At 45.5% G+C, this 25,464-nt stretch overlaps 1 protein-coding gene and 1 long non-coding RNA gene across 6 annotated transcripts; one reads left to right on the top strand and one right to left on the bottom strand.

Moving 5' to 3' along the window:
• Positions 1-4,786: 4,786 nt before the first annotated feature.
• Positions 4,787-9,918, bottom strand: LOC144256874 (uncharacterized). The gene is made up of 3 exons (XR_013344296.1): positions 9,314-9,918; positions 5,285-5,392; positions 4,787-5,047 (listed from the first exon to the last, which is right to left on the bottom strand). It is a non-coding gene; the product is annotated as an uncharacterized LOC144256874 (long non-coding RNA).
• Positions 9,919-10,107: 189 nt separating this feature from the next.
• Mettl13 (methyltransferase 13, eEF1A N-terminus and K55) lies at positions 10,108-23,449 on the top strand. 5 transcript variants are annotated; one of them, XM_026388488.2, is made up of 8 exons: positions 10,108-10,537; positions 11,580-12,339; positions 13,595-13,794; positions 15,218-15,413; positions 16,757-16,924; positions 18,246-18,461; positions 20,455-20,586; positions 22,992-23,449. In XM_026388488.2, exons 1-8 carry the CDS (start codon positions 10,385-10,387, stop codon positions 23,264-23,266), a joined length of 2,100 nt encoding a protein of 699 aa, XP_026244273.2. In that variant the 5' UTR covers positions 10,108-10,384; the 3' UTR covers positions 23,267-23,449. The 5 variants fall into 5 exon arrangements, with proteins under 5 accessions (XP_026244273.2, XP_026244274.2, XP_026244275.2 ...); XM_026388489.2 differs by lacking the exon at positions 18,246-18,461; XM_077802351.1 differs by lacking the exon at positions 11,580-12,339 and having other exon boundaries at positions 10,461-10,537.
• Positions 23,450-25,464: the final 2,015 nt, after the last annotated feature.

The raw sequence follows: 25,464 nt of genomic DNA, 5'->3' as shown, positions 1-25,464 counted from the left end.
GGGTACTCGGAAGTTCTGAACTTCTAAAGAACAAAGACTTTGGCATTTATAGGTTGCCGGCATGACAGATTCTACTTGTTGGCAAGGTTTACTTCCTTAGAATGCAGGTGCTCTGCTTACGAGTCCTCACAAGATTGTTTTATATCATTCCTGAGAATCTTGGGGCTGGATTGACATTTAAAGATCATCTGGTGCAGTGAAAATATCCTGAAGGGGCATGTAGCTCAGTGGTGGAGTGTGCGCTTAGCATGTGCTGGGCCTTGGGGTCTGTTTTAGGCAACTTGTCCATTGCTGTGACCAAAAAGACCTAACAAGAAAAATGTAGAAAAGGAAAAATGTATTTCAGGGCTCACAGTTTCAGAGGTCTAAGTTCATAGATGGCCATCTCCAAAGCTCCGGGCCTGAGATAAGCCCACACATCATGGTGGAAGGGCGTGGTGGAGGAAAGCAGCTCAGGATGTGGTACCAGGAAGCAGAGAGAAAGCTCCACTCAACAGGATAAAACAAAAAACCTCGAAGAGGACTGGGGACATAGCTGAGTTGGTAGAATGCTTGCCTTGCATGCACAAGGCCCTGGGTTCAATCTCCAGCACCACAGGAAAAAAGGCACGTCCCCAGATACTTATTGCCTTCTGCCCAGTTAAGCTGTATCAGTGGATTAGCCAATCCATTAGATTATAGCTCTCATAACCTAGTCATTTCAACTCTGAAAATTCTTGGGCGCCACCTCACATTTAAACCAACTTTAGAACCACTGGGGGGTGGCTGCCTTAAAAATATGACCAAGTTGTTATATGTCAGGTCCTGTGCCATATATATGACTGTATCTGGCTCTCCAAGCAACCCCAAGATGCAAATGTTACTCTTCCAGGTTTACAAAGACTTATTTGATCACTCAGAAAAAATATTTTAGATATCTACTGCACATCTCAGTTCTAAGACAGGTGTGCTGTTTAAAATACAGGCATAGTTGTTATCCTCATAGACTTCATATTCTAGCAAGAAAGACAAAAATAAATAAATTATAACAAAATTGTGATAAGTATTTCAAAAAGAGCAAATAAGTGACTGAGACTGAGAGTCAAGGGGGACCTATTTCAAACAATAGTTTGAGATAGTGTTTAAGCTGAAACTAGAAGTATGAAAAGAGCCAATCATGCAACGGGCAAGAGAAAGACTGTTCCAGACAGTAAGAGGAGCAAGAGCAAAGGCCGTTAGGCATGAAAGAAGTTGGCGTTTTAAAAAATATTTATTTTTTAGTTATAGGTGGACCCAATATCTTTATTTTATCTTTAAGTGGTGTGGAGGATGAACCCAGTGCCTCACGCATGCTAGGCAAGTACTTCTTTTTTTTTTAAAGAGAGAGAGAGATGAGAGAGAGAGAGAGAGAGAGAGAGAGAGAGAGAGAGAGAGAGAGAGAGAGAGAATTTTTTAATATTTATTTTTTAGGTTTGGTGGACACAACATCTTTATTTTATTTGTATGTGGTGCTGAGGATCGAACCCAGCTCCCCGTGCTTGCCAGGTGAGCGTGTTACCGCTTGAGCCACATCCCCAGCCCAAGTACTTTACTTCTGAGCCGCAGCCCAGCCCAGCCCAAGAAGTTGGCATTTAAAAAAAAAATTTTTTTTTAGTTGTCAGTGGGCCTTTATTTTATTTTTTTAATATTTATTTTTTGGTTGTAACTGGACAAATATCTTTATTTTATTTATTTATTTTTATATGGTGCTGAGGATAGAATCCAGGGCCTCCCATGTGCTAGGTGAGCTCTCTACCACTGAGCCACAATCCCAGCCCCGGGCCTTTATTTAATTTAATTTTTTTTAGTTGTCAGTCGACCTTTGTTTTATTTATTTATATGTGGTAGCCACTGCCTTATACGTGCTAGGCAAGCGCTCTACCACTGAGCCACAACCCAGCCCCAGAAGTTGGCATTTGAAAAAAAATCATTATTTTAAAAGTTGTATTAAAAATCACATAAAATTTAACACCTTAACTATTTTAAGTCTACAATTTAATGATGTCAACTTCATTTGTGTTGACATGCAACAGATCTCTAGCATGTATTCTTTATCTTCCCAAACTGACTCTACACTCGTTGAAAAAATCCCCCATTTCTCCTCCACAGCCCCAGCCCCTTGCAGTCACAATTCTACTTCCTGCATCTCTGTAGTTGACCACTCTGGATACCTCATGTAAGTGGATTCACATAGTGTCTGTTTTAAAATTATTATTATTATTATTATTTTGTATTGGGGATTGAACCCAGGGTGCTTTATCACTGAGCCACATTCCCAGCTCTTTTTAATAATTTTTTGAGTCAGGGTTTCACTGAGTTGCTTAGAGCCTTGCTAAATTGCTGAGGCTGGCTTTGAACTTGCTATCCTCCCACCTCAGCCTTCCAAGCCGCTGGGTTTACAGGCGAGCACCACCATGCCCAGCTCAGTGTCTTTTTGCAATTGGCTTGCTTCACATTGCATGTATTTAAAGTTCATCCATGTTGTAGCATGTGACAGGATTTTCTTTTTCTTTTAAGGCTGAATAACATTCTAAAGTATATTTTTACCACATTTTGTCTATTTACCCAATAATATTCCATTGTATGTATGTATGTGCTACATTTTGTTTATGCTTCACTCTGTTGATGGACATTTGGATCTATCTCTTGCCAATGGTAAATGATACTGCTATGAACATAGGTGTATAAATATGTAAATATCTCTTCAAGATTCTCCTTGCAATTTTTTTTTGGATACACACCTAGAAGTGGGCCTCCAGGATCTTATGATAACTCAATTTTTAATATTCGAGGAACCTCCCTACTGACTGCACCATTTTATATTCCTACCAACGTGCATAGGGATTCCAGTTTCTCCACAACCTAAACAACAGCAGTTATTTACTATTTTCTTTTTTTTTTAGCAGCCATCCTCATGCATGTGAGGTGGTATCTCGTTGTTTAATTTGCATTTCTTTAATGGCTAGTGATGTTGAACATCTTTTCAGATGATGTGGAATATTTGTATATGTATTTGGAGAAATATATTCAAGAGCTTTTTCTATTTTTAAAAAATATTTTGTTGGTGTTAAGTTGTAGGAGCTGTTTACATATTATGCATATTAATCCCTTATCAGATATGATTTCTAGATTTTTTATCCTATCCTACCTATAGATTGTCTTTTCACTTTATTATTTTCCTTCCTATAGAGGTTTTAAGTTTAATAATAATCCTATTTGACTAATTTTGATTCTGTTACCAATGCTTAGAGTTATATTCTAGAAATCACTGCCATATTCAATGTTATAAAGTTTCTCCCTTTTGTTTTCTTCTAGAAATTTTATAGTTTTAGGTCCTTATTCCACTTTAATTTTTGTAGAAGGTATAAGGTAAGGGTCTAACTCATCGTATGACATGTTTTTTCCAGTTTTCCTAATACTAGTGAATTTGGTATTTTTGAGAAAGAAGGGGGAGGCCAGTTGCCTGGAACTTGGTAAATTGGGAGAATGGTAGAATATGAGACTAGGTGGTGAAGGAACTCTAGTGCGTGCCAAGAGTCTAGATTTTATTCTAATGAACTGTGAAACTACTAGAGAGTGACACAAATGGAATGCACTCTTAAATGAATGTGTTCCTCAAGGGTTCAATATAGGGACACCATCTGACCCAGAATACTCATTCCGAGGTATGCATCTTAGATAATGACAGCATCTGTTCACAAAAACAGTTGCATATGAATGTTAAGAGCAGTATTATTTATAAACAGCCCCAAAGTGGGAAAAAACTCAGTGTCCATTTCTTGATGAATGGATATGCTGTGTGGCATTTATTCACACAATGAAATATTATTCAGCAATAAGATAGAATGAAGTTCTGTTACTTCATGTGACACCATGAATTGTGCTCAGGGAAAGAAGCCGATCACAAAAGACCATACACCACGTACTTGTATCTGTGTGAAGCACTTGGGGCAAATCTATAGAGAGGGAAAATAGAAAGAGCAGGAGGGGGAACAGGAATGACTGCTCACACAGAGTTTCATGTTTGGTTTCGGAAACGTCCTGAAGTCACATGGTGATGGTTACAAAACATCATAAACATCCCCCAAAACACTGAAGTATATACTTAAATTTTTTTTTTTTTAGTTGTAGACAGACACGATACCTTTATTTTATTTATTTGTTTTTCTGTGGTGCTGAGGATTGAACCCAGTGCCTCACACATGCAAGGCAAATGCTCTGCCACTGAGCTACAGCCCCAGCCCCTAACTATATACTTTTAAATGACTAATTTATGTTACATGGATTATGTCTCAATTTTTAAAATGCTATATTTTTATAAAACCACTTTGGCTGTTGTGTGGTAAATGGATTGTGGTGAGCAAGACAGAAAGCAAAGAAGGTCATTAGGCATGAACACACAGTTAGGAATTTTGACCAGATTCACAGTGAGAAAGAAGTAGATGCTTCCGATTCTAGATACCACCTTCTGGACTTATATGCTCTAAGGATTTTAGCCAAGGGACTGCTGTCTTGCCATCTATCTCCAGGAATGGCCACAGGACATTTCTCTGTTAAATCGTCAAACAGTAGAGATGCAGGTTGAATGTAATTTCCTTATACTGGCAAAAACTTTTTACCACGTGTCAGAGCAATGGGATAAAAATTGCTATTCAAATATGAAATGCATTAAGGACAGTAAAAACTTTGGCATCATAATTTGAGATTCTTCATGGCAAGGAAACAGCTTTAGCTTTAGAGAAAGATTGCATATAACAACTTTATTGGACTAAAGGGAATTTTGTTCTCCTTGCTTCTTGACGATTCTGGATATGAATGCTAAAATAAATGTGTTGGGTGGAGTTTTAAAATGAATTTTATTTATTAAATTCTGCCTTGAAATCCATTCCCTTGTTGGCAGAAAAATATTTTGTTATGGGCTGAGGACAGAGATCATCCAAAAATATGGGACACATGAGATGGTCATGGTTGATTGAGCTGAGAGCTGGAGTTTAAGAGAAAAACAAGTTGTTTTCCAAGTTTTCTTTCCCTGCAAAAAAACTAAATTTTAGATAAAATTATGGAGAAAAATTCTAATTATTCACCCTATAATCTTCCCCAGTGCTCAAACTGCACGTGGGATCCAAAAGGAGGTCTTCTGAGGCCCTTCATGGAGGGTCCCATGCCCCAGGCCCAGGCCATCGACCTCGGTGTCATTCCCTCATCTCCTATGGCTTTCCAGTTTCAAAGTGTTGTTGCCCTCTGGCCCCAAAGGTGAACAACTTGCCCTGTATGATATGCTCTTTACTTCCTCCGCACAGTGGATACAAATGTCTGCAGTCTACACACATGGAAACCAGGGCACCTTCAGACGTCACCAGTGATCAGGAGAATCCTGGGGATCAAATACAATGCCAGACGTGGTTGTGGCTGAATTCACTCAATCAGTCATCAATAACTTTCAATCACCTTGAGATTTGCCTCAACTATGAGTGTGCTTGTGTGCATATGAAAATCATACACACACACACACATATATATATATGCAGAGACACACACACACACATTTAAGAAACCAGTGTGTGGTCATCTCCTAGGATGATGCTAACTTCACTAGTCTTTTATAAGACTGTTATATTCTTCCAGTAAAAGGGGTCATATCTGCCAATGTCAAAATTCACACGACAGCTCTGAATCTCCTTCCCATGAACTCAATGTATGAGAAACATTCTTATCAAATCACAAATGCTATATACAGACTAAAATATTCTTATGTTATTCCAATATTAGTAATCCAATATAAGCTTGAGGATGACTTCTTAGTTCGGCAATATCTCAAGAAAAGTGTTGACACCCAGCTAATAAAAGGGTATAATATTACCCCAGGTTGTTATGCCCGCCTTCTGTTATTCCAAGACACAGGAGACCTTTCCTTTCTTAACTTCCCAAATGTGGAAAACAAACCTATTTGCCAAGATTGCCAGGATGAAATAGTTTCCAGTATTATATGAGCCACTCCCTGTACTCCAAGGAGAGCTTTCCTGTACCCAATTTAAACCCCACTCATGAAGCATTTTCTGGTCTTGGACCATAATTTCAACTGGACGCCACTGCAGAATGCGACAAGGGCATGACCCAGGATGAGCGTGCAGGGGGGAGACTGGCTGCTAGCTCTGGCTCAGGGTTTCACTGGCATTGTGACCTCTACATTCCTTTCAAGCAATAGTTCTACAGAGGATGCTGGTTCTTTCTACAGATGACTTCCCAAGTCATCTAGAGGCCAATGTGGGAACCATTTTGAGTCTCTCAGTCTTTTGTTCCTTATATTTAATCAGTCACCAAGCACATCAGTCCTCCCCAAGAACCTCTCTTGGATAATTTCTTCCCAGCTATCATGACCCTGGAACTCTTGGCTTATGCTGGCCTGACAGGCGTAAGCTAAATGCCTGGAATCGAAGACCTTTCAAGACCTTCCCTTTAACTCAGTTTCTAACTCTGCTTTCCCACTAGGAAGTTTCTTCAGAAAATTGTAGGAACCACATTTTGACCCAGTTATCCCACTCCTCAGTATATATCCAAAGGATTTAAAATCAGCATACTACATTGATGCAGCCACATCAATGTTTATAGCAACACAATTCACAATAGCTAAGCTGTGGAACCAAACTAGGTGCCCTTCAACAGATGAATGGATAAAGAAAATGGATAGATATACACAATGGAATATTACTCAGCCAAAAAGAATGACTTTATGACATTTGCCAGTAAAGGGATAGATCTGGAGACTATCATGCTAAGTGCAATAAATGAATCCCCCAAACCCAAAGGACAAATGTTTTCTCTGATATGTGGAAGCTAACCCATAATAAGGGGAGAAATTCAGTGGAGTAGACAAAGGGGAAAGAAGGGAAGGGAGGGGGATAAGAAAAGGAAAGACAGTGGAAAGAATCTGAATAACTTTCCTATGTATATACATGAATATATGTACATATATACATATACCAGTCTCACCATTGTGTATATCCACAGGAAATTAATTTTAAAAAATAAAGTATGGATAAATGGCAGGAAGATCAACAGAGGGAAGAGAAGGGGAAGGAGAGGTAATGGAGTCTGAATTAGAACAAGATTTATTCCATGCTTTTATAAATCATGTCAAAATGGATTCTACTGTCACGTATAACTAAAAAAATAAAGACCAATGAAAAAGAAACTGCTTTTCTCCCACTGTAAACTTCTTCCCTGTAAACCTCTTCATACATGTTGTTTTCCCCTCTTATGTTCTGTATTAATTTTCTATTACTTTTGTAGTGAATTACCAAAAACTGTGTGTCCCAAACAATGTGAATTTAATACCTAACAGTTCTGGAGGCCACGAGTCCGACAAGGGTCTCCTTTTGAGGCTCTACAGGAGAATCAGTTTCCTTTCCTTATCCAGGTTCCAGAGGCTGTCTGCTTTCCTTGATTCATGGGCTCCTTCCTCCCTTCTCAAAGCCAGCAATGCCAGGCCAAGTCCTTCTTCCACTTTAAAGGACCCTTGTGATTATACTGGGCTCACCTGGATTATCTAGGCTGCTTCCCTATTTTCATGTCATCTGATTAGCAACCTTAATCGCATGTGTAACCTGAATTTCCTTTTGCCATGTAACCTATTCACAGGTTCTGGGGATTAGGATTTGGAGAATATTCCACCTATCACATGTTCTCTCCTTTCCTTTGCCCCCAAGATGGTGAGCAATGCTTTTTAATGCTTTTAATTTCCCATTCTGTATTTCACAGTTAATCTTAGCACAACTAACTGAACATTGTTACCAAATCCTTATGTTTATATTTTAATTAAGAAGATTGACCTAAAAATTACATATGCAGGGGTTTGAATTTATATTTTTAGAAACAAACTCTACAGTGCTGCATGGCTTTATCTAAACTCAGTCTGTATTTTAAATCATATAGGTAATGGCTCTGGGGATCCTAATAAAACAAAGCATTTTAACATCCAATTGGCTTATGCTAACTCTACTAATGATAATACATACTGTCAATCATATTTCACAATCTTTGAAAGAAATGTTTCAAATAAGTATTTGAAAAGACTAGTGCCAGAACCTAATGTGAATAATAAAATAATTATTTAACTATTTATTTTTGGTGCATTACAACTATATATTATAGTGGGATTGTTACGCATTTGTACATGCACACAATAGAACAATAAAATTTGGTCAATTTTGTTCCCCAGTACCTCCCTCTAAAATATTTGTACAATTTTAGAAAACCTCTAGCAGGTAAAGGGGTCTGTTTTCTATTTTCTTAAGCTCAAAGAAGGAAGGTAGGCACTGATGGAGAAAAGTAAGCTACTTTCTTGATGTGAAACCTACTGCGAACAGAAATTATAGTTTTAGGGTGTTACATCAGGGGCTGAAGCCTGTGGTGTGATAGAGTCACTCGGTGGTACATGGCTAGTGTTCTTTCCAACATCATGCCCTTAACTGTTAGGACAATGAAGACAAAAGGAAAACTCAAAGCTCTCATGAGGTCACCAGAGGCGAGCTGACTTTTGGTTCTCAAATGTGTCATGCTAGTTTTATTAGAGCAAGTTCAGGTGTTCAGGTTTCACCAAAGCAGACTACAGAATCTTTTTCTCCCTTCCTCGGACCATCCCCTAGATCAGGAGAGATATCAAAGGTATCTGCTATCATGGAATCTTACAGTTCTCCTTGATGCCTGTGAACACATTACAGATATCTTTGTGAACGTTTAATGTGTCTTCGTTGTACCTGCCTTGCTTGCCACTGCATCCACACCCTTAGCTTCCACCACAGCCACATCAGACACTTAAAATATTTGTTGAATTGAATGAAGCACTGGGGAATTGAATAAAGCCACGGTCTTGGGTATTATGTAGCCCTTCAAGCACAGGGATGGTCTCAGCACTGTGGTGACAGGACCTGAATCATCATCTTTAGGAACCGTGCACAATGTAGTAGCTGAAGTCACCTCAAAGTCTCCTTCCAGTGCTACCTGGGTGGAGAGGAAACAATGTGAACTCGGTGAGGGGAGCACCAAACAGACTTTCTTTGATGCTACTTGTGGAGGGCTTTTAGGTTAGCCTTTTAAAACCGTGAAGCTAGAACCATCTCCATTTTGACTCCTCCTTAACGGTACTTTAAAACAGGGCTTCTCAAAGGGTGGCCCCTGGAGGACGTCATCATCACCACTTGGCAACTTATTAGAAACCCAAACACTTGGATCTCATTTCTGACCCAGCGATCCGTTTTTAAGGAGGTCCCCCAGGAGATTCGGATGCACACCTAACCTTGAGGACGACTCAGAAGGTCTGTGCGCGCTCTGCGGGTTTGTCCAGTCCCCAAGAACCGCCTGCCCTCCTCCATCTGTATGTCCCTCCTGCAGTGTATTTTGCGGTGAAAGACTCCATGACACACGTATTTAACCTTTTAAAAATAGCCTCCTTGGTGAACGACGAACTTCCTCACACTATTAGCATAAAAACGTGTAAAAGAGCAACATGTCCATCAAATGCCCAGAGACAGAGTTGTCTGATGGACAACCACAGGAGGCCGAGTCTGGCGTCCTGGCTTTGGGGTGAGCACGGAGGCCCCTGTGAACACCTAGCTGTTATTCTCTCCTCTGGGAGGTTCGCGTATTACGCCTTGGTAGCGGAGCCCCGGATTCCGGCGCAGAAAAAGCACGGCCTTTTCGCTGCAAAGGAGACCGGAATCGTGCAAGTGCGGCGGGGAGCGCAGAGAGAACCGGGTCAGCCCGTGCCGTCCTCATCCGCGCCTCGGGACACGGGGCTTCTCTCCGGGGTGCTCCTGCAGCGCTCGGAGCGCGCAAAGACGCCAGTAAGAAGGACACGGTCGGGCTGCAGCGGCGGCACAGGTTCCGGACGCGATTGGCTGCGGCAGCCGCCCTTCCGCCCCGGCTCGGCCCGCGGTCCCGCCCCCTCGGCCTCGTTCCCAGGGAGCGAAGGGCGCCCGCGCCTCAGCCAATGGGACGTCAGAGATGAAAAGCCGTGACCCATGAGTTGCCGGGTAGTTCCGGGAGGCCGGCCAATCATGAGGCCTCGCACTCGGAAGTGGTTGCCGGGTTCGGAGCGCTGCTGGGAGCGAGTGTGAGGGGCTCCCCACGTGGGCGGCGCGGAGGGCGCCCGGAGGGGTGGCGCGTGTTCAGCTCGGCGTCTCGGGCGTGCTTGGCCGAGTAGGCGTCATCCCTTTGGGTTTGGAGTCGGGGAAACAAGTCCGTGGGGCGGTTCGTCGGTGGAGAGAGCTGCCACTGCCGAGTCCCGGGCCGGCCTGGAGGGGAGCCCCTCAGATGGTACCTCGCAGGGAGTAAGTGGCCTTCCGGACGCCGCTCGGGCAGTGGGAACATGAATCTCTTGCCTAAGAGCTCCAAGGAGTTTGGCTCTGTGGACTATTGGGAGAAGTTCTTCCAGCAGCGGGGAAAGAAAGCGTTCGAGTGGTATGGAACCTACCTGGAACTGTGCGGGGTGCTACACAAATACATCAAGCCCAGGGAAAGGGTAAGGAGCGCGGCCTGCAGCCCTGTGTGTGCACTCGGAAAGGAGGGAGCTGATGACAGCGGTCCTGCTCTGGGCGGACAGGCGTGAGGACCCTGCTGGGACCACACTCTCAGGATTCCGTGCATCATTCTAGCTAACAGATAACTTTACAAATAGTCTCTGAAAGGTTTTCGTTGAAAAGGCCTCCCATCCCAGCGCATCCTTTAATTAACAATCCCTATTGGAATAGTGTCTTTTAGTAGTCAGACACTGAGTGTGCCCCGCTGTCTCTGCGTCCCTGTGGAATAGGCAACACGTGTGGCTTCACTGATGTCTGCTTATAGTAGTTGTCCAGTGCTCACTGAGTTCCAGGCGCTGTGCTCAGCCCTTAAACTACAAGACCTTTAGGACACAAAGGTCTTGCACACATTCCAGCAGTGAAAAGTGATAGGCACAGTAATAGGCGGTTTGGTAGAGATGGAGTTGTATTGGAGGTAGGGAAGAAGACTTAAATTTGTGGAGGAAGCTTTACATGCTGAGTCTTATGCAGGTGCTGTGTCCCTCCATGTGCAGTCTTTTAGATCTCATGAATGGTCATGCACTTGTTTTATGGACTAGGATGTCAGAGATCATGTATGTGCTAAGTGGTCACAAGGAGGTTTGAACCAAGTCTGTCTGACTCCAAAGCTTGTGCATTTCTCATTGAACTGGTCTTTGCCAGAGATGATGACATTGGAGCAGAATTTGAAGGATAAATGAGAAATTGATCCACAGAGAGGGAAGCAATGATCTGTATTTAAGTTTGGCTGCAGACAAATAGCCAAGTATCATGAGGTGGAATCGCTGATGGGAGAAAGATTTGAATCTGCACAAACTATAGTTTATTGTTTGGTGAAGCCAAAGGCATGAGTGGATGGAGAAAATTTATACACTGTTGCTTCCTCCTGACAAGAGCATTTCTGTCTTCTGAAAATAAGAAAACAGCCAGGGCAAGACTTGCTTCCTTGAGGTACCCGAAGCACATTCCTTTGCCTTAATCACCTCCATCATGATTTCCCCCCAGGTGCTGGTGATTGGGTGTGGCAACTCAGAGTTAAGTGAGCAGCTGTATGACGTGGGCTATCAGGATATAGTGAACATCGACATCAGTGAGGCAGTCATCAAGCAAATGAAGGAACGCAATGCCAGCCGGCGGCCCCAGATGAGCTTCCTGAAGATGGACATGACCCAGATGGAATTTCCTGATGCCTCGTTTCAGGTGGTGTTGGACAAGGGCACCCTGGATGCTGTTCTGACAGATGAGGAGGAGAAGACTCTGCAGCAGGTGGACAGGATGCTGGCTGAGGTTGGCCGGGTCCTGCAGGTGGGCGGTCGCTACCTCTGCATCTCCCTGGCTCAGGCTCACATCCTGAAGAAAGCAGTGGGTCACTTCTCTCGGGAGGGGTGGATGGTGAGGGTGCACCAAGTGGCCAGCAGCCAGGACCAGGTGTTGGAAGCAGAGTCTCGGTTCTCCCTGCCTGTCTTTGCCTTCGTCATGACCAAGTTCAGGCCAGTCCCTGGCTCTGCCCTTCAGATCTTTGAGCTGTGTGCTCAGGAGCAGGGCAAGCCTGTGCGGCTGGAAAGTGCTGAGCGGCTGGTCGAGGCGGTGCGGGAGCGGCAGCAGTATGCCTGGCTGTGCAGCCAGCTGCGCCGCAAGGCCGGGCTGGGGAGTGTGTCCCTGGACTTGTGCAGTGGGGACACGGGGGAGCCACGCTACACCCTGCACGTGGTGGACAGCCCCGCTGTGAAACCATCGCGGGACAATCATTTTGCCATTTTCATCAGTGAGTTGGGATTGCTCCCTCTCTTCTTCTGGAGGGCTGGCTCACAGGGGCTGGGGCTGGGGCTTTGGTGGATGGGTGTGTGTGTCTTGGCCCTTTTTATCTATAGAGCGTGATGTTTTCGAGGGTTAGGGTAGTGGAGGCATGATAAAGGAGGAGAGAGCGCTCTCTATCAACTGCTTCAATGTGAGGCTTATCGTTTCAGCAGGAGCAGAGAAAGTGGAGGTGAATTTAGATAGGTTACCGGAGTGTGGACTAATGGAAGCACCACTGGCCTGATGACCCCAGCCATAGGTTTCAGGCCCAGCTTTATGGGTGTGGACTATTGGACCTGGGAAGCTCACTGTGCCTCTCTGCAGAATCCAGGAGGCAGTGCAAGGTCAGCCCTGGAACCATGCTCTTTGGCTTCTAGTTGTGGCTTAGTCATTTCCTGGTGGTGTGACATTGAACAAGTTACCTTTCTTTTTGTGCTTCAGTTTCCTCATCTGTAAAATGAGATTGTAACTCTGGTGTAGTTGTGAGAAGTGTAAAAACTCTTAGAAATGGTACCTGGCATGTGATAACTACATTATCAATGGTATCTGTTAGCACTGAGAGGAGTGGTGGATCCCACATTTAATAAGACTCAAGAAATGGAATAAGGAAGTGCTTTCAGAAAGTAAAAAAATCTACACAAACAAGGCTTTATGGCCCTGCTGGATGGTTTCCTTACTACTGAGCCATTTTTCCAAGCTTTCCATAACCCTCACTGTCCACCTGTGGGAGTGAGTTGTCCAGTGGATATGAGTGTGGAGGCTGGGGCTAGACTGCCTGGTTCTGAGTCTCCTAGTTTTGTCATTTACTGGCCATGTGAACCTGAGCAAATGATGTCACTTTTGTGCCTCGATTTCCTCATTTGCAAAAATGAGAATAATAGTGCTACCTGCACCTAGGGCCGTTGAGAGGACTCATTAGTGTGTGTTTGTAACTGCTTGACATGGCCTGCGGTAAGCGTTGGTGTTACTGCTGTTGTCTTGCGCTAGGTGCCTGCCTCCCTTCCCTTACAGACATGCCCAACTCTTAGCCACCCTTGGTCTTGCTTCCTGACTGATGGGCTTTGCCCTGGTGTTGGGCACCAGGGAATTGACTGTGCCTCAGTGGGTCATAGGAAGGGTGCTGTTTTGGGCAGGGACTGGCGCTCTGCCATGTGGGCCATGTTGGTTGTGGGGGTTGAAATAGTCTTCCCAGGATGCCCTCTAACTAAGTCCTTCTTTTCTAGTCCCCCAGGGCCGTGAGACTGAGTGGCTCTTTGGCATGGAGGAGGGCCGGAAGCAGCTGGCAGCCAGCGCAGGCTTCAGGAGGCTGGTCACAGTGGCTCTTCATCGAGGTCAGCAGTACGACGGCATGGACAGTGTTCAGGCTGAGCTGTCCCCCAGAGTCATGGAGCTGGCTCCGGCCGGGATGCCCCCCCAGCAGCAGGTACCAAAGCTTTGGCAGTGGCTTTCACTGGTCCCTAGTCAGATTAGCAGCCAAGAAGGCAGAGGGAGCCTTGGAAGGAGCTAGGACCAGAGTCTGTGACCCCATTTCTGATCTTAAGAGTTAAACGGGCAGAAAAACACTCTCCCTTGCCCCAGGCAGAGGGGAGGGTGAGCAGTTGCCCTGACTGAGAGCCTCAGTAGCCTTATAGGGGCCGCACTTCACAGAGAGGCCTGAAGGGAATGCTCTTGTCTTTGCAGGCTCCAGCGTTAGAGCAGATTGCTCTGACCACATGTTTCTCTGTTCCCACTTCTGAAAAGAACTACCTTGGCCATTTGGCTTCTCATTACATCATTATCTGAGGGTGTAAGAAGGAAAGGGCCAGAACAGCTTAGTCTAGTTTTCAGGATATGAGCACTGCTGCTTTGGTGTTTTGCTGGGAAGGAAACTATTATCTGTAAGATGACACCTTCTGACTTGTGCCATCCTGGTCACCATCAGAAATTGATGGGTGACTTTATTATGAGAACTTTTTCCTTCTTGATAGGTGGGAACTTTTTCCTTCTTGATAGGTGCAACAGTAACAGATCTAAAAAAGAAAAACAAATCCCAGGTCCTGGGTGGGATCCATCCTGTGGTCCTGCCACTGGCCAACTTGGGCTGCTTTCCATCAGACTTATTTCAGGAAGGCCCAGATCCTCTGGGAGTTTCACCTGTGACCTTGTGTCATCAGTGCTGCAGTCTGAGAGGTCAGGAATTCCTATGATGATTAAACACTCTGACAGGTTTTTAAAAAAGAATAGATGAAAAGTAGTGGGAGCCAGGTCTAGGTTGGGAGAAAATGTATTTTTCTCTTAAGGTTTAGAAAAGTGGAGACGAAATATGGGAATAACTTGGAGAAGGGAGAAAGATCCTCAAATTTAGAATGGTTGTTTCCTCTTGGATTTCATTGTCTTTATCCTTGTCTAGATTCCTCTTTGAATTAAAGCTTCTTTCTGTAGCTTGGGATGTAGCTCATTTGTAAAGCACATGACTAGCATGTGTGAAGTCCTGGGTTCAATCTCCAGCCTGCATTAAAAAAAAAAAAAAAAATAACTACAGCTCCTTCCTAAGGGTTTCTGGTAGCTTTCATTATCCTGGACTATGGAGGGTTTTTTTAGGTTAGATGAGAAATTCTTATATTTTTCTTTGAAAAAACCAACTGCTTCTCACTAGTGGTTTAGGAGATTTTATATGTTCAGATGATTTTTGAAAGGTGAATTAGATCTTTTGAAGTCTGTGAAAGGCTCCCCAAAGTACCTTAACTGAGTGGCACATCTTGGGAGTTGTTGCTGGCCAGAATCTTGATCTGTGGATTCCTTACATTCACACATGGGAGGGATTCTCACGTCTCGTGTTTTGACCACATCTCTGGCTGTACCTTCAGGTGCCCTTCCTGTCTGTAGGTGGGGACATCGGGGTCCGGACTGTTCAGCACCAGGACTGCAGCCCCTTGAGTGGTGACTATGTCATCGAGGATGTGCAAGGGGATGACAGGCGGTACTTTCGGCGACTGATCTTCCTCAGCAACAGGAATGTGGTGCAGTCGGAAGCCAGGTTGCTGAAGGATGTGTCTCACCGAGGTGAGGCATTGTGGGCACGGTGGTGGGAGGGACCCCGGGGGCATGGCATGGATTCTCACTTTGGGGTGGTCCGGAGGACCTGGGAGCTTGATGAGGTGTAGGACAGCCTGGGTGCCTGTGATCAGAGGCACATGGCCCTGTGGGCTGTCCTTTCCTGCCTCTTGGCTTATAAGGTGCTGGTAGGGATAAGTAGAATAGAGGTATTTATTTTGTTCTTGAGCAAAGCCTGGTTCTGAAGTGATGAGCAGGGGTGGTGAGAAAAATAAACGTGAGAATTGCTTTAGTGCCTTAGTTTAAAGGACATCTGTTTTGCAAGTGGCTGCATACATGTCCGTATGTTATCTCAGTAGACCTCCTTGAGGTTAGCCAGAACTGTGGAGGTTGCAGGTGAGCCTTCCTCTATAGTGTGACCCTGAAACGTGCTCCAGAGGGTTTTAGAGTTGACTGGTGCCTTAGAAGCCATCTAGTCCAGTGCTGTTCAGAAGAACAGTATGTGATGAAGGAAATAGTTCTTACCACTAAGCTTCCAGGATGGTGGCCACTAGCGGTAAATGGCTGCTGAGCATGCAGTGTGGCTGGTGTGACTGAGGCACTCAAATTTAATTTTAATTAATTTGCATTTAAATTAAAGCTACCATAAATAGCGTGGCTACAGTGCTGGGCAGAATGATCTGGACTTCTTCCACTGCCTGAGTGGGCTCCCAGATACCGGCAGATGCACTCCCTGATGAGGAGGTCATGATAGTTTGTTTGCCTGTTTTCTTCTCTGGGTGTGCATATTGGTATTATCGTGAACAACTTAGAAATCAAATGTATATAGTAGAAGGTGAATGCTCCTGTCCTCCCCGCTCTGGGACAGCTTCTCTTTGAGTCCCAGATGTTCAGGCGAGGGTCCTCAGCCACTCCCTTTGCATGACATGCTGTCCTGGCAGCAGAGCCATCTGGAAGAGGGTGGAGTGAACGCATGGTCTTGAGGCCATGGACAGAAGAATGGCTTTTCTTTAGGGTGTGCCTTGGTCAAGTGCACATGTTTTTTGGGCTTCTGCCTCTCATTTGGTCATTGGGGTCTAGTGGTGTGTGTTGAATGTTAAAATAACCATCTTTCAGTGGGAGGAGGGATGCCTGATTTGTAGTTCTCCAATTTCTGTGATTTAAATGCTCTGTCCATGGCCAATTTCAGACTATCTGTATGGAATCAGCCAGTTTGCACAGTTCTTGCATATTTGGCAATTGGCTGTCCGGTCTGTTCAAGCCAGCTGCTGCATACTGCTGCCGGGATCCCTTGCTTTCCAAGGACTAGTGGAAGAAGCTTAGAACTTCATTAATCCAAATCTCTCACTTAGCCCAGAAGAAAAGGAAAAAGGACAAGAAGAAGCAGCGGCCTGCTGATACTCCTGAGGACCTCCCTCCAGCCCCGGGGCAGTCCGTTGACAAGAGTTACCTCTGTTGTGAACACCATAAAGCCATGATCGCCGGCCTTGCCCTGCTGAGAAACCCAGAGCTGCTCCTAGGTGAGCGGTGGTACTGCTTGCCACAGGAGACAGCATGTGAGATCACACAAGCCAGTGAGCTGCCTTGTTGCTCAGGACATGATGACAGACAAGTGCATGCGTGCTCATGTCCTTCTTCTTCCCTTCCATCTTCTGAGTTAATGAGCATCCAGCTAGCTCTGCCTCAGACTCCGCCTGTACTGTGTCAGTGGCTACGTGCATTGTGGTCTACATTTTGTTTTATTCTGTTTATTTCTTTTTAAAATTAGTGAAATATGTTCAATGAGGTATGTACACAGATTTTAAGTTATTCAGCTTAGACATTTCCATGTGTATATACCCATGTAACTAGATAGACATTGAAAAATCACATCTTCGATGCCCTTGGATAATGTGTGGCTTCTCAGTGCAGTGATGGCCTTATCACTAATAGCAGGTTGGGATCTGGCCACCTTAGCAAACATGTTCCTGTTTCTTTCTACCTGTGTGACCGTCTTACCCCAGACCCCAAGTGTGCCTGTGCTTTTGGCTCTTCTTGGTGTTAACGTGTGTCCCTAAGATTGTAGTTCTTAGAATCAATCCCAGGGTCTGTCTCCTTTTAGCGATTCTTTCGTTTCTTGTCTTTCCTCCTCCCCCCTGTGGTTTCTTTCCTTAGGGTCAGAATTTGGGCCTTTGATTGCCTGGGAACTGGAATGGGTTATCCTTGCTTGGTTAGGATGTCTGAGAAGGCAGTTATAATGGCCTCTTTTTTTTTTTTTTGGTATTGGGGATTGAACTCGAATTCAATCCAATTGCATTCGACCATTGAACCACTTCCCCAGCCGTAATTTGTATTTTATTTAGAGACAGGGTCTCCTTGAGTTGCTTAATGCCTCACCATTGCTGAGGCTGGCTTTGAGCTCATGATCCATCCTAAGCTGCTGGGATTACAGGTGTACTGCACCTGGCTTATAATGGCCTTTTTGAGTCAAGAGCCAGGTGAGGGGCATGGTGCCTGTGCTGCCTTATGATTGTGAGCAAGATTGGCCATTATCCCTCCATTTCATGGGACTCAGGGTTGTCCTCTGATGGGACTTGTGATACAGTGTCAGCTTAGCACTTAGGGATCTTTAAGGGACTATAGCATCATACTGGTTCTTCTGGATCTAGGTCAGTAAAATTAAAGGTGACTTTTTGAATGTCAGTTGGCTCCTGAATCCCTGGGATGAGACGGGGGGCCAGGTCTTTGAATCTTGTAGCCCTAGGCAGAGCCAACAGTGTGACTTCCTCTTGTCTCCCCCAAGCTGGTTCAGAACTTGGCAGTGAGCAGATGGCAAAGTGATGCTCTCTTCTTTGATTACAGAGACTCCACTGGCGCTACTGGTGGTAGGCCTGGGTGGGGGCAGCCTCCCCCTGTTTGTTCATGATCACTTCCCGAAATCTTGTGTTGACGCTGTGGAGATTGACCCCTCCATGTTGGAAGTGGCCACCCGATGGTTTGGCTTTGCCCAGAGTGAACGGATGAAGGTGCACATCGCCGATGGCCTGGACTACATCACCAGCCTGGCGGGAGGAGAAGGTGCTGCTGGGGAGCTGTGGAGGGGGTGGGGAATGTGGCCTCGGGGGTTCATCTCTGCCAGGTGGCGACAGCCTCGCTCCAGCTTTTTTGTTACATCTGTTCCATGACTATGAAGTGCCAGCTATGTCCTCACATGGTGTTAGGCGTTGGGTTCAGCAGCAAGACAGATGGACCATTTCTGTTTTTAGGGCGTTAACAGACCAGTTGGCCTCTCTTCTGACCCTGTGACCTTGCCACTTCTTCACCAGTCCAAGGAAGCTGGTTGAAGAAAGAGGGAAGAAAAGATAAGGTGTGTTTTGGAGGTGTTCATATAATCCTTCAGGAGGAGGCAGAATCAGAAAGAAAGACAAAGAGTACTAATGTAGGTCAGATCCAGGGGACATTTGGCAATGACTTCTTGGTTGTCACAAATTGGGGGGCTGTTGGTGCTACTGGCACCTCATGGGTAGGAGCCAAAGATGCTGCTAAACATCCCACTTTGCATACGACAGCCACTGATGATGAATTGTCATGGTCAAACTGTCCATAGTGCGGAGGCTCGGAAACTGATCCAGGTGTCGGTTAGCGGGAATTTTCATGTTCTCCTGCTGCCGTGATTAAGATTCCATTTTGCTCCAGTGATTTGCACCCTAAGCTTAGGATGAAGGTCATACTAATTTTATGCAGGATACTGGAGACAGTAGCTCCCCGTCTCTGGGAGCTCAGGCTGCCTTTCCCTGGTCTGCTTGTTCAGTGGCAGAACTCTGGTTCTTACTGGATTGGAATGTCTTCCGGGAAGGGTGTAGAATCCTGGAGGGAGTATTTGGGGACTAGGATGTACAAGTGACATCACTGATTTTAGTTGCAGACTGAACCTAATCCTAACAGTTTTATGGGTTCCCTTGCAAGGTCAGTTTGTGGGCCAGCCCAGGATAGCCAACAGTGAAGCATTTACCATGGTGCCAGGCACGTGGTGATGGTGCCTCTGATATCTACGAATCAGTTTGGAACAGTCCTTTAGTTGTTTCCTTTAGTTACCCACAACCTTTCAAATTATTGGGGGGCTTGAGGTGGCATCCTTTTCCTTAGATGTTGCTAAGCCAGGATGTTCTTGGAAAGAAACCAAAATCAGGAGTGGTGGTACAGCTAGCTCAGTGGCAGAGTGCTTGCCTAGCACGCATGAGGCCCTGGAATCAGTGTCTAGCACAAACAAAAGGCAACAAAACAAAATCAGTCTGTGTTGTGAGTAGGGATAGGCACACAGTGGTCCTAAGCAAATAGTTGCTCATTACTGCAAGACTGTTAGTGTAGTCTTAGAATTTGCTAGAAGCACATCAGAAACATTGCAGGCCTTCCCCATGTAAAAACTACTTAGCACAGTGGGAGGCAGCAGACCGTTCATTGCCAGTTCTTCCTCCCCCATTTAGTCAGGTCATCTCTTTCTTGAGCCAGCTCATGTTCAGAAAGATAAACTCAAATTTCGGAGACTTGTTCTCCTGCCAGGACACTCGTGCTGTTTCCAGAGTTTGTCAGCTGTAGTTTGCTGGTTAGCCCTCACAGCCTGCTTAGCCGCTTTGTCTCGGTCAGTGCTTCTCGGCTCTGACTGCTGTCAGGATTACCTGGGAGGCTGGTGGGAAAGGAGAGGCTTCCTGCCTCGCAGGGTTTAGACCCAGCTGGCCTGCAGCGAAGCCCACGTTCTCCTAATTATCAAGACGCTTCCCAGGGTGTGCGTCTAACCTAGTAGTCTTCATCCTGGAGCAGGCCTGCTCTGGGTGTTCCTTTGGAAGGCACTTTCAGACGTGTGGAAGGGCTCATCTGCACTGTGGGGTCTATACCCTCGGCACAGACATCTGCTGACAAGATGGTGGCGTCAGTGCCCTCGGCAGGCAGACCCACTTAGCCACCGCTCTTACTATACTTCTAGAAGCACATCAGAAGCATTGCAGGCGTGGTGCAGGGACTACGTGATGCTTTTTCCAGCAAAGCCAAGGGTTCACTTGCTTTTCTTTCTCAGCACGGCCTCTCTACGACGTCATCATGTTTGATGTAGACAGTAAGGACCCAACACTGGGCATGAGTTGTCCACCCCCAGCATTTGTGGACCAACCCTTTCTGCAGAAGGTCAAAAGCATCCTGACTCATGAAGGTAGGAGAATGAATTATTGCACCTAAGTGTGTAGTTTGATCAGTTTCCCTGAATTGAATAGTCCAGTTACCAGCACTAAACACATTTCTAGCACCTTGGAAATCCACCTGTTACCTGCTTTCAGTAATTTGTCCATTCTCTAAAGGTAACCAGTGTACTGACTGTCCCCTCAGCTTGTTCTGCCAGTTTTTGTTTGGTGTGTAGTTGTAATCAGGTCATAATCTCTGCTTTCCTTCTCAACACATCTTTCTGATATTCAGCCACAGTGTTGTGTCTACACTGCCCGTTTTTATTCCCCTTTGTATCGTGTGACTATGCCTCAGTTCATTTCTCCATGACCACTGCTGGTTTGGGGGGGCTCCTGTTTTGGGAGTCTTTCAAATAGTGCTGCCATTAACGTTCCAGTATGTGCTGCTTGATGGACTCATTTGTAAGCCTCTTGGGTACACAGAGCTGCAGCCGCCCCTCCACACATTCTGTTTTGTTTTGTTTTTCCACATTTTTATTGGTGCATTTTAGTTGTGTGTATTGATGGGATTTGTTGTTACATGTTCATACATGCCCACAGTATAACAATATAATTTGGCCAGTGTCACTCCCTAGCACTCCCCCTCCTTCTCCTCCCCCCTCCCGGGTCCCTTTCCTCTGCTGATCTCCCTTTGACTGAGATTCCCCCCAGCCCATCCCCATGTTTCTTTCCTTTTTCCTCTCAACCTTCTACACATGAGAGAAAGCATATAACCCCTCACCTTCTGAATTTGGCTTATTTCACTTAACATAAGGTTCTCAAAGTTCCATCTATTTTCCTGCAAATGACGATCATTTCAGTCTTTTTTTAATGGCCAAATAAAACTCCATTGGGTATGTACACCACATTTTCTTCATGCATTCATCTGCTGATGGGTACCTAGACTGGTTCCTCTGTGAATGGTGCTGCTGTAAACATGGCTATGCATGCATCGCTGTAGTAAGATGACTTTAATTCTTCAGGGTAATATTGAGAAGTGGTATAGCTGGATCATATGGTGGTTCCATGCCTAGTCTTTTGAGAAACCTCATACTGATTTCCATAGTGGTTGTACTAACTTAGGATACCATGAACAGTATAAAAGTGTTTTTTCTCCACATCTCCCCAGCATTTATTATTATTTGTATTTTTTAATATATATTTTCATTTGTTCTAACTAGTTATTTGTATTCTTGATGACTGCCATTCTGACTGCGGTGAGATGAAATTTCAGTGTCTTTTTGATTTGCATTTCCCTAATTGGTAATGATATTGGACATTTTAAATATTTTTTTGCCACTTATATTTCTTCTTTTGGGAAGTGTCTGTTTGCCCATTTATTAATTGGGCTATTTGATTTTTTTAGTGCTGAGTTCTTGATTTATTTTGGATATTAATTCTCAGAAGAGTAGCAAAGATTTTCTCCCATTCTGTAGGTCCTCTCTTCAATTCCTAATTGTTTCCTTTGCTGTGCAGAAGCTTTTTAATTGGTGCTGTCCCATTTATTAACTCTTGGCATTATTTCCTCTAGGTGACCCCATTCAGAAAGTTATTGTCTTTACCTAAAAGCTGGAGTGTTGACCCTGTAGTTGCATAGTTTCTAATCTAATTCTGAAGTCTTGATCCATTTTTGAATTGATTTTTGTGCAGAATTAGAGATAAGTATCTGGTTGCATTCTTCTATATGTGGATAACCAGTTGTCCCAGCACCATTTGTTAAGAGGCTGTCTTTTCTCCAATGTCTGCCCTCTTTTCAAGACCAGACGACTGCAGATGTGCTGCCACGAGTCTTACCTGCCTGCGGTTGTAGCCGTTCGTACTCCCCCTGGCATGGAGGTGCTTCTCTTATGCCCTAGACTTGGCATTGTGTCATTTAATCTCCAGAGCAGCCCCCTGTCAGATGAGGAAACTGAAGTTGAGAGACTTGCTTAGGTGACAGTAACAGTGGGGCACCAGCCCACGTCCTTGTCACTTGAAAGCCCACAGGTGTTCTGCTTGGAGTAGGGTTCTCTGGCTAAGTGGGTTGATTTAGAACCTTAATTGTCAGAATCCTGGCCTTCTTGTTAATAAATATGATGGATAGATCAAGAACAAAATGTCCCTGTGGAGTTGGTTAAGTTTTTTCCTTGGGGATATCACTTCCTTATTCCTTCTTTGGGAAACTGAGGCATGGCCAATGGTGATGTGTAGCCCCCAGAAGAACCCATGGTTCACAAGCCCCTTGCTTTTCTTTGTGCCGTTGTGTGCTGCGTCTTCAGCAGGTTCACTGCTGTCCTGAGTGTGTTTGCTGAGTCCGTGGGCCTCTCTGGAACAGAACGTGGCCTTCCCCTTGGAGCTGGTCCTTGTGTCCAGCGTGCCTCAGGATCTGCACCTCTCTGATCCTTTCCTTCCCCTGCAGGTGTCTTTATCCTCAACCTCGTGTGCAGAGACTTGGCTCTGAAGGACTCCGTGCTGGCTGGGCTCAAGGCAGCGTTCCCCGTGCTGTACGTCAGGCGAATCGAGGGAGAAGTGAACGAGATCCTGTTCTGTCAGCTGCACCCTGGGCAGAAACTTGCCACACCGGAGCTCCTGGAAATGGCTCAAGCCTTGGAGCGGACCCTGAGGAGGCCTGGGAGGGGTTGGGATGACACTTATGTCCTATCTGATATGCTCAAGACGGTGAAGATTGTCTGACAGCTGAGGCCAAGGAGTCCTTTCTGCTTTCTGTCCCGATGGCCTTGGATTTCCAACTTACCAGAGGTTGAAGAAACACAGTGCACCGTACTTTAAAGCCTTGCACTTTTCTTGGTTTCATACTTAGCCTCGTGCAGCTCCAGCTTGCTGAGGTTTCCTGAGGATCTAGAAAAATAAAGTCCTTCCCATCCTGTTCTCTTAATTATCGCCAGGTACAGTCTGTTTCCACAAGGTGTCCTTGTGCAGGACTCCTTGGAGCTCCTAGCACGTGTGACACCCTGAGGGGTGTGTGTGTCCAGCTCTGGGAGTGACGAGCATTACTGAGGGGCGTGTGCCCGGCTCCGTGGTGATGATCGTCACATCTGAGTGCATCCCTGCTGGAGTGGTGGTTTGCTTTGCCCCCTCAGCTTTCAAGTGGGACAGCAGAGCACTCTGAGCAGTGGGAGCCCTGTGGACGTGAGACAGATGGAGAGCATCATCTCCCTGTAGATGGGGCTGTCACCACACTTGTCCCAGTAGAGTAATCCGCTCAGCTACTTCACTAACAGCTTTCCTTGACTATCCAGACCTTGTAGCTGAAGCCATGTTTCTTCCGTTCTCATTGGACCGAGTGTGTGTAGCAGACCCCATGACCGTGTGTGCCAGAGACCCAGCATTTGGTATTTGTTTATCACAGCATTTACTGAGTGACAGCTACATGCCAGACCGTGGGTAAGGAGCTGTAGTGGAAGTGAAGATGTTTAATGGCCAAAAAACACAGTTCAGTAGTAAAGGTCAGCGTGTTCCAGGCGCTCTTCTCAGTAGTCTGCAGGTACTCGTTTAATCTGAGATAAAGGACATTTCAACCAAAATTGCATCTAGACCAAATCTCATTTGAGCCAGGAGCATGGATCTTACTTAATACACTGTTATACCAACTGTTCCAATATTGGCTTGAATTTCATCTCCTAATTAAATTATTCCAGGGCTGATTTTCAACGAGCAGTATCATGTAGACGTAGTCACCACCTACCACCTGCTCTAGCCCTTCAGATGGACTCCAGTCTCTAGGTGAAGCATGTTTCAGTGCTAGCTTTCCTCACAAAACAGTGCCAATAAGGAGAGTGCAGGGCGAGTGGCTAGGCCTTCTCTGTTAGAAATTCCTGGTGCTCTTCAGGGGCCCCAAAGGCTGCAGCTCGGCAAGTCCTCCATGGCTTCCTAATCGCTGGGTTGGGCTGGGTTCTGGCCCAGGTCTGCCCTCTGTGGTCAGATCACCCTCTGGTGCTGTGTGGATCTGGGGCAGAGACTGCAGGCACAGCCACGTTAGGGAATCACCAAAAGGAAAGACAATCCTCAAGCATCTCCGGAGGCACTGCTGGCCCAAGGAATCAGGAGTGTGCACATGTTCACCTCCCACCTTTTGGGGTGGGAAGAGGCACTCGGGTGATGATGATTTTAAAAAAATTTTTAAAGACTGAAAGAAGGTAGAGTTGGTAGTCTGTTTCTGAAGGCTGAAGAAGGGGCAGTTCCAAGTTTGATAGTGCTATACTTCAGATTTTAAATGTCCCCCAAGGACCATGTGTTAAAGGCTTGGTTTCAGCCGGCACAGTGGTGCACACCTGTAACCCCAGAGACTGGGGCTGAGGCAGGAGGATCACAAGTTCGAGACCAGCCTGGGTAACTTGGCAAGACCTTGTCTCAATGAAAAGAGCTGGACAGCTCAGTGCTGGGGCTCCCCGGGCGCAATCCCTGGTACTGCTAAAAAAACAACAACAACAAAAAACTTGGTCTCTGTGTTGCTATGGAGAAGTAGGAACTAAGAGGTGGGGAAACTCTTAAGAGGTTCAGGGAATGAGGCATTGGGGTTGTGCCCTAGAAGGGGGTGCCAGCATTCCCGCCGACCTGTCCTCTTTCCCAGCTGCCCTGAGGTGAGCAGCTTGCTCCACGATGTGCTCCCGCTGTGAGTGCTGCCTCACTGTAGCACTCTCCCATGGACTCAAACCTTTGGCACCAACCAACCTTTCCCCCTTATAAACTGCTTTTTCCCAGGTGTTTGTCATAGTAACTACTAACACAGTCGAAAGCTTAATTTCCTACTTAAGTGAAATTTACCAGTACCGGCCAGTATGTTCACCAACTGCAGGTGGTTTACCCACCCCAGGTCATTGAACTCTTCAGGGACTCCCGGTATGAGGAAAGGGTTTCGTGTGCACAGCCAG

The sequence above is a fragment of the Urocitellus parryii genome, chromosome 9 (assembly GCF_045843805.1).
Source record: "Urocitellus parryii isolate mUroPar1 chromosome 9, mUroPar1.hap1, whole genome shotgun sequence".
Classification (NCBI taxonomy): domain Eukaryota; kingdom Metazoa; phylum Chordata; class Mammalia; order Rodentia; family Sciuridae; genus Urocitellus; species Urocitellus parryii.
Note: the sequence above shows the minus strand (reverse complement) of the source record. Positions and strands in the feature narration are given on the sequence as shown.